The following is a 9,627-nucleotide window of genomic DNA, read 5'->3' on the forward strand; positions in this document are numbered from 1 at the left end:
ATTATGAGTATTTAATTAGAATAACACACAAAATAGACTATATTATATTATTTTTTATATCATATTATATCATCAAGTTATATGTTATATACATATAACTATTAAATTAATTTATTTTACTTTTAATATTATAGTAGGTTAGACCTCCCAAATATACACACTTGCAAAACAAAGAATTGATTATAAAATTAATATATTCATTGCTCCGTTCAGTCATAGAAGTTTGTTAAATATTATAATAATGAAAACAAAAATGTTTGAAATTTTACTAAAATATTATAATATTTATATTACCTACTACCTATATGTATGAGTAATAAATTAGCTCAGTTACTCAAGTGTAGTTACCATATTTTTACTAAATTAATTTCATCAATGATGAGTAACTTCATTTGAAAATATATACAAATAAATACAATTAAGTGGCTTATAGTATCTTAATACATACATAAGACTACCTACTTCAATTGTTGAGTGATCAAGAGGAACAAGAGACTCTTTTGAGAAAAATAGATATTACATACAACTATTAAACTATTGTTCTCATAGACATAACACAATAAATAAAATATGTCTGTAATTGTTTTACAAAAAATTAATTACAGTGAATCCAACAATAGATGTTTAAATGTAATATAGAATTATTACAATTATTAGATTGAACTGAAATAGCATGAACAATAAGAAAATAATTTTAAAAATATCTTTAAAATGTGCATTACGATGAGTTAATCAATCAAAATATATACTAAACTAAATAGTTCATAATATATAACAAACTTTACATTTAAGTTTTTTATATTTAAAATCAAAGTTATAGACATGAACAATTAATGTTATATATTAATAATTTGAAATTTCTGAAATCACCAATTATTAAATCCATGAAAATCATAACCAACAACTTTCTTTTTTTTGTTAGGCAATTCTTCGTTTTCAATTCTAAAAAAATAAAAACATTTATTATAATAAAAAATAAGATTCACATTATTGAGAAAAAATAAAGGTCTATTTTGGAAAAAATCATTGCTTTAACTATGCATACATAAAATGGAAATTAGAAACATATTGGGATAATTATAAATTCTAGTACAAAATATCTTAAGATGTCAACACATGTTTTTTCAAACTCAAGTGTGAAACATAGATAAAACACATTTACGTTTTACACATAAAAATGATTTTGTATGAATGCATTTTTTCTATATTGTCAGTGGGAAAAAAAACGGATAGCACCCTCTTAAAGTCAAGTCAATTTAAAATAAAATAAATTACTTGTTTTTTTGTAAAGCTGAAGGGTTGATGTATTTCCCTACTCCAGATTTAAATGTTTTGAGTTTAACACCTGGAATTGCTATACTTGATATTTTATTTTCTTCTGTTTGTACATTTGAAGTTACACTAGTTCCAGGTGTATTTATTAATGCCTCTTGCCTTTCTTCTGCTATCTATATAGAAAAAAATCAGAAACAATAATATAATAATTATTAACACCAACACTTAAACTAACACAATTATACCAAACCATTTAGGATTTATACCTTATCATCAACTTCTTGAAATGGATCAACAAATACATGAGTTTGCAATATATTAATATCAGTAATTGGCCGATCTTTATTATCCACTTCGATTTCTTCGATTGCATTAAGTGTTTCAAAGCCTCCTACTATACGTCCAAATACTGTATGTTTGTTGTCCAAATGTTTACATGAACGGTATGTAATAAAACTATAACAATTGAACACGTGTATTGTTGATTATATATTTATATCTATTTATATAATAATAATAAGCAATATTTATTAGAACACAACAAATTAAATTGTTTTAATTTATGTAGAATACTAACAATTGTGATTTATTTGTATCAGGACCAGAATTAGCCATAGATAATACACCTCGTCCAGAGTGATTTAAATTTTGTTTAAATTCATCTTCAAAAGGCTGTCCCCAATATGATTCACCACCTTTTCCGGTACCTGTTGGATCACCACCCTGAACCATAAAATTACGAATAGATCGATGAAATTTTGTACCATTATAATAATCTTTTTGACAAAGTTTTATAAAATTTTCACATGTCTTAGGTACTTCTTTACAAAATAATTCCAAATTTAATGGTCCATAATTAGTAGTTAATCGAACATAACCTGTAAAAATAAACAATTATCTGTAATACATTTTCAATATCGTTTAACATTTTTCTTAAACAACAGTTTAGAAATGTTAAGCTCACCTTTTTTCTTTATACGCTCAAATCGGATTTCATTCTCTTCTATAATTGCTGATTCATGTTCCAGCACTGGAACCATTGCAGTCGATGTAAAGCTAGCAGCTACACGGCCAGTAGAGTAATGAGCCTTGAAAAAAAGGGATTATCTGTTAATGGAAAATCTAAATTTTATTCAATATTGTTATTTGATTCTTACAGTATTTAATTTATCTGGTTTTTGTGCTACTTCATCGACTTTTTTTGCTGGTTCTTTGTAATCTCGATCCAATGTATCCAATATATCTCTTGTAGTTTTTGACACTGATTTTAAACGCCCTTCTGGGTCCTTAGATTGTGCTTCTTCATCTAAGATATAAAATAAACTGTTTATAGTAAATACATAATGATATGTGATTATAATTTTAATTATGTTTACCGGGATCCACAACTTTAATTTTTTTTACAACATGGTGAAATTTTGCAATATTAAATTTTGTTAAATTAGTTGGATCTTGAAGAGTGATCATGTCTTTACGCAAGAATGGTTCGTCTGTTAAAAGATCTTTCCAATTTTTTGTTTTAATATTCAATTGTTCTATAGCCTAAAAGTACAAATTTTTAAAATAAATCAATGAGAAAATAATCCCAAAGACTTACCTCATACGAAAAAACATTTCCTGTTGTTTTAATTGCTACAATATGTGAATGTTTAGTTAAGGATTTGAACAAGACTGGACAGTGATACTCCCCTGCTGCGTTACGATGGAAGTTCAACTTGATTAATTTTTTCAACTCAATAGGCTAAAATATATAATACAATTTATGATAATAACATAACACAAAATAAATGTTAAATATAATATATTAACCTTTCCTGTCACTGGGTTGTGTTTAAACTGTTTTATATATTCAAGTAATGCTTCATACTCAAAAATATTACCATCAGGGTCGCAATATGGGGTCTTGAAAGCGACAAGTGATAAGCAACAATGGTCAAATGGCAATCGAGCAAATTTCGGCTTTTCAATACCCGGTCTTTTTCCACCATACAATGTGGACCATTCTGTGTACGTAAGGTACCTAAACATAAACAGTGGAAATACATAATAAAGTAATTATTTAATTTAATTAATGTAGTTAGTAGAAAGTTAATCTGTATGGTATAATGATATATGTTTTGAACAATTATATGACAAAAACTTACATTTTATCTTTTTGATGCTGTCTCTTACCCATTTCAAATGATTTTTTTTAACAATAAAATCAAAAATTGTCCAATAAATTTACAAAGACACTAACTTTTTGTAAATATTTCTTAATTACTTTATACTAAATATTTAATTGTTAATTTGTCATCAGTAACTTATATTATTCAGTATTTTAAATTTAAAAAATAATAGAATAAGTAAGTATAAACAAGATGGATAATCATAGATAACAATGGTAAAAAGAAAGATATTTTACTGATAATAATAGTGATAAATATTGACCACTGCGCAGAATATCAGTCTGTGGACCATGGATTTAGATCTAAAGCTGTGTTGTGGACTACTGATATTTATTATCACGGAATATAATGTTCTTATCAATTTTTATAAAAAAACATATCGGCTTACTTTTCTCAAAGACTTGTCCATTACTCGAACACTAGAGTCGAATTCATTCGGGTTAATTATTAATATACTATATTTTTTTCTCAATTCTCCGTTAAACTATTTAATTTTCACTATAAACGATGTACAAAATACCTCGATTAAATACCGTAAGTTCAATAATTGAGCGTTCAAAATAAACTATACAGTTCTCTACAGTTTCTAAAATACCGATACTTGTTTACAGGTCGGATCAATTTTGGCTAGGCAGAAGGCTGTACATGTTGAAACTTTGGGCCATCACCTACGTGCTATTAACACATCTACCAATGAAGTCAAACCCAAGTAATACTAGACTAAGATAAAAATCAATACAATGTAAATAGTTTTGAACTTTTTATTTTTGATTGATACTTACATTTCAGATCTCGATTTTTGTTTTATGTAATGGGCACTGTACTCACCGGTGTTATGGGCACAGCAGGAATCGTTGTCTATTCAAAAAATGATCCTAAATTTCGAGAGCTTCTAACAAATAATATACCAGGCACTGACAAGTTTATAAAAGTCTGTTTATTTGAAGATACAGAGTTTGTAGATAAGAGCAAAAAAATAGGAGGCCGTGTGGTTTGTAAGGTTGCACAGCAAGTAAAGTCAATAAAAGAAAGGCAAGTTATACTTTCAATTATATGTAGAATTGTTATTATTCTTATAATATTTATGACAATTTATGGTGCCTAATTTAAATATGATTTATTTTTCATTTTTAACAGTATTGGCATTGATCAAAAACATAGTTCTGTGGAAAAGTCTGTAGACCCAAGTAAATACTATTTTAAATTTCTTTGTAATTAATAAATTATGGTTAAATATGAATTTAAAGTTTTAAATTGTTGTTTAAATAATATATAGTATTTTTCAATCTATTAATTTTATTCTAGTTTATAGAATACCAATTTAACACATAGTTATTTTTCACAATCTCATATCTTAACATGTTTTTACTATATTTTTTTCTAGTTAAATCAATTACCAATAGTTTTCCATCTTCTGTTTCTCCAGCTTCAAATAATGAACAAAGGATACCAAAAGAAAAACAAGGTTATAAGTTACAATTTATTATAATTTACTAATAAATAGATTAGGTGACTTATTATACTAAAAATATTAAATATTAATAATATTATTATTATTATATTAAATAGATTCTTTTTATTTGAAAAAGAAACTATTAATAGGTATTTTACTTGAATAAAAATTTTAAAATGCTAAAAATAATTGAAATTAATAATTTATGATTAATAATAATTATTGAACCTAGTTCAGGTGTATATTGATAAATAGGACTATTACTTGTTATTTTTGATATTTATATCAAAATTAAAGGTAGTTTCTGGTTATACAATGTGGTGGTGTGTTGGATTCAGTTATGATATACTGACTTTCGATATACACGAATACTGCTATAACACTTTCTGTTATAAAATATAGACTCTAGATGTCATTAAGTTTCTAATCGTACAATACTTATAGTAATGTCATGTATTATAAAATATATATATATATATTACACTTATCTCATAAAAATTATTAAATGTAAAAAATACACCAATATGCTAACAAATATTCAAATATACTCATTTCCTAAAATACCACAATATATGCAAATTAAATCTTAGTATTTCATCTAAACATTTTACTAAATAAATTTATATATTACCTAAAACAATTGGTGGCCTCCACATAAAAAAATGCAAATGCAAGAAGTTCCAAATTTTACATAAATAAGTAATAACTGAATTAAATATCAATATTTTTTATTTTTAGAACCCCAGCAATCTAAAAACCAACCACAAAATGAATCCATCAAAGCTAATTTTGTACAGACCAAGCCTGCTGGTATATTTATTTAATTTTAGTATTATTGTCTATTATAGTCAATTTATTACATATTATATATTATTTAATTTGGTATTCTACTTTTTTAAATTAAAGCTTAATGTTGTTTAGAAAAACTTCAAGAACTTACACCAGCACTACTTGATTTACCACCTCGCCAATATACGTTAGAAGAACTGGAAACTGAAATTCTTAAAAATTCTTCTTTGGGTATTAGCGCTTTAAAAAGTGCAACTGAAGCAATAAATGGTAAATATAAAAATATTCAATTTTATTCAAACATTAATATTTTTATATGTAAAATGTAAAATAGATTATTATGAAAATGTTTATAAACTCATCAATAATACTACAGAAAACATAGATCCAAACTTGAGTGTTAAACTACAAATCCTTGAAGATAAGAAAAATAAAATTTATAACAATGCATATGAAAATGCAAATAAATACAGGTAATATCAATTTCATATGATCAAGAATTTTTGTACAGAATTATTCTTAGATGCTCATGTTTTAGAAAAGAAATATTAGAAATACAAAAACTATTAAATAACTCTAAATTTGAGGAAACTTCTGACAAATTAACCAAGACTATACACAGAACTAATGCAGTATTGGATGAACTAAAAAGTGCTAGTATAATATTGGAAAATGAAGTACATAAGTTGGGTTACATAAATAAATATAAGTCCAGTATCAATGAAGCACAAGCAAGCTTGATTGTAATTTTTTTGTTTTGGACCGTATAAAAATATAATAGTTAAATACTTTAATTCAATTTTTTTGTCTACAGGCTGAATTTGAATCATTGTTTCCAGGTTCAGACATAACTCAACACAAAATTAATATTCACAACAATGATTTTGATATATTTCTTGTGTATGCACTAAAAAAACTAAACTATTATAAAGACAATCTTTCCAAACAAGAAGTGAATATATAAATTAAATTTTAAAATATTTAACAGTGTAAAAGAGTTTTTTTAACATCATATTTTTCAAATAGGCAATTTTAGATCGTAAAATAAACAATGCAATGGATGCAGATTTTTTGAATGTTGAAACTATTAATGAGATGAACTCACGTTTAAATTCAGAAATTCATAAATTAGATGAACAATTTAAACACCAGGTATGACTAAAATAATAAATATATTTATTTTTCTATTTTCTTGGACAAATTAATTAAAATTTATTAACATAACTGTAAACATATTGGAAATTGTAATTTTTATTTAGGATTGTAAGTCAATGTATTAAGAATTGTAGAATGCTCGTAAGTTGTAACACAAACGAAAATATATGTCACGATTTTTTTTTTCCTAACAATTATTTAATTTATTTTCATCTTGTTGTTTTGTCAACTGTAGTCTTATGTTTAAAACGGTTAACTTATTGTGCTCACTTAAATTCTAGTTAAATCAATTTAACATAAAAGTTGATGAAGACTTAAAAGAACAATTGAAGACACATAAAAAAGCACATGCAGATCTTATAACCAAAGCAGTAGACTTTACCAAAGAAGAATTTGAAAACAGAGTACGTCAAGAACTATCGACTATAGAAAAATTAGAGCGTCAAAAATATCAATCACAGTTGGATTCATTGAAATCTGAACTTCAAAGTGTTATTGATAATTTAAACAGTAATTATACAATTTAACTGTTGTCAAATAATGTTTAAATATATTAAGTTAGCTTATATATTATAGAAGAAGTTGAGAAAGAAAAAAAACTATTTGCCAATAAATCAATTTGGGAAGCAAGCAGAAATCTAAAATCTTCTCTTGGTAGTTCCGATAACGAACAACCAATCAATATAAAAGATCAAATAAATGCTATCAAAAAATTAGGAGGTATGACTTGATTTGAAGTATTTTTATGTTTATCATAAATTCATAACATATAGTCTATGCATTGAATTTGTGATCAAGTTTATGATACATTTTTTAGCTTCAGATTCAATAGTGGAAGAAGTAGTGAGTACTGTTCCCACCAAAGCTCTTGAAAATGGTGTTTTATCTAAAGGCCAACTAAAAGAAAATTTTAACCAAGTAGAAAAAAGAGTGTATGAGACTGCTCTTATACCCGATGATAGCTTCAGCTTACCTTTAATGGTATTCAGTTATTTGGCTAGCCTCTTCGTTGTCCATCATTCACATATTTCACCTAGTGAAGTGAACAATGAAGAATTTGATCCCCTAGAATTAAACACTTATGAAATTGTTGAAAGAGCCAGGTACTTATGAACAATTTAATAACAAATATTTATATAATATTTATATTTTTAAATTTACCGCTTTTTATCCTGTTGCAGATACTGTGTTGATAGAGACAATATTTTACAAGCATTGCGATATTTAAACTTGCTGACGGGATGTTCACGAGTCGTTGCTAAAGAATGGATAAAAGAAGCCACAGTTTTTTTGGAAACAAAACAAGCTGTTGATCTTCTATTGTCTTACACTACAAGCAAATCATATTCATCTGTTAATGGCAATTAAATGTATCTGTTATTTTAATATCACCAGTAGCCAAGTAATTAGAAAGCATAATAATACATGTTTCTATTTTGATAGGCTTACATATTATGTATTTGTTATACATTTTCTGTTTATTACTCTATGTCAAATTCCAATGTAAATAAACATTTTAATTATATTTCACTGGAAAATTTTACAAATTAATAATTATTAGCCACTTTTATAAATATTATGATAGTTTAAACTTTAACCTACTCAAAATGAATAGGTTTTATATAGGTGGTTAAGTAGCCACTTATTATCAGGCAGAATAATAAGCAAATGTAACTTTAAAAATTAAAAATCTATCAAAAGAAAATAAACATGATTTGTATTTAGTCATCTATCTAGGTATTTGAATTATAATTTTTCCTAACATTTTAACAATTTTATTAACTTACTAATGTTAGAATTCTGTCTTGGAAAAAAAGTTCATTGAGGCTTCCTTATCATTCAAACGATGATTTTGCATTATTATATTATTTATTTATTTCTAAATATCTCATTAAATCAATACAAAATATAAAAAATGTTAATTTCTATTTGGTGATTAATATTATTATAATATAATAATATAATTTTTTTAAAACCACTACAATTTACATCTATTCAAATAAATTTCTTGATGTGAACAGTGTTGAAAAATGTATTTTTTAAATAAGATAAATATGTAATACCTATAACATTGTTTTCAAATAATAATAATAAATTATAAATTGTAATACAACTAGTGCTACGGGTAAATAAAAATTGTAATAGTTTTCAATAAATATTCAGTTCAATAATAACCAAGTAAAATATTATGTATACGTAGGTATATCATATGACATACATATTACATTGTGAGTAAAAATTATGTATCGAAACTGAATTTATGCAAAAATCAATTATTCTGTTTGTGATAAATATTTGTGTTTACACAATGCATAATACATATAGTATTCAATTTGGTAAGTAAATAATTTTTTGTTTTTGGTATTATAGTGTTCTTATAAATGAAAATGTATAATATATAAAAATACTTCTTAGAACCAATTGACATTAAATTCTATACTCATATTTCTTGAGCACAAGGAATGAGCTTGCTTTGTTAAACTAACCCTTTGATAGGTTGTTACTTTATGATTATATTAATTAACATGAATTTCATATTGGTTCAAATAATAATTTTTATTAATATATTATATAGAATTGTCATTGGTTATGAAAATAAAATTAGTATAGATTTTCCTACTTGTGTTGTGTTGTTATACAATTTTTTTTAAAACACAAAATAATATTTAGTTCAATATTTGTTATTAAAATGTACAATTTAAGGCAATTTCTATAAGTTTGTGACTTTTTAACCAATAAGAAAATTTTAACAAAAGTTTCAGAGATTGTTCTTACTGAACATATCAA

The 9,627-nt window shown here is 25.0% G+C and overlaps 2 protein-coding genes across 2 annotated transcripts; one reads left to right on the forward strand and one right to left on the reverse strand.

The window, feature by feature from the left end:
- Window positions 1–802: 802 nt before the first annotated feature.
- LOC113552968 (RING-type E3 ubiquitin-protein ligase PPIL2) lies at window positions 803–3,479 on the reverse strand. The gene is made up of 10 exons (XM_026956034.2): window positions 3,420–3,479; window positions 3,085–3,295; window positions 2,873–3,016; window positions 2,652–2,817; window positions 2,433–2,581; window positions 2,240–2,363; window positions 1,853–2,153; window positions 1,542–1,731; window positions 1,276–1,448; window positions 803–942 (listed from the first exon to the last, which is right to left on the reverse strand). Exons 1-10 carry the CDS (start codon window positions 3,449–3,451, stop codon window positions 867–869), a joined length of 1,566 nt encoding a protein of 521 aa, XP_026811835.1. The 5' UTR covers window positions 3,452–3,479; the 3' UTR covers window positions 803–866.
- Window positions 3,480–3,809: 330 nt separating this feature from the next.
- On the forward strand, window positions 3,810–8,568 carry LOC113552787 (MICOS complex subunit Mic60-like). The gene is made up of 15 exons (XM_026955715.1): window positions 3,810–3,977; window positions 4,055–4,152; window positions 4,233–4,475; window positions 4,581–4,630; window positions 4,828–4,908; window positions 5,635–5,706; window positions 5,818–5,955; window positions 6,020–6,158; window positions 6,224–6,428; window positions 6,500–6,637; window positions 6,712–6,837; window positions 7,122–7,350; window positions 7,417–7,560; window positions 7,658–7,943; window positions 8,022–8,568. The coding sequence occupies exons 1-15, from the start codon at window positions 3,951–3,953 to the stop codon at window positions 8,206–8,208; spliced, it is 2,163 nt and encodes a 720-aa protein (XP_026811516.1). The 5' UTR covers window positions 3,810–3,950; the 3' UTR covers window positions 8,209–8,568.
- The last annotated feature ends 1,059 nt before the right edge of the window (window positions 8,569–9,627 follow it).

Source organism: Rhopalosiphum maidis, chromosome 2 (assembly GCF_003676215.2).
Source record: "Rhopalosiphum maidis isolate BTI-1 chromosome 2, ASM367621v3, whole genome shotgun sequence".
NCBI classification, from domain to species: Eukaryota; Metazoa; Arthropoda; class Insecta; order Hemiptera; family Aphididae; genus Rhopalosiphum; species Rhopalosiphum maidis.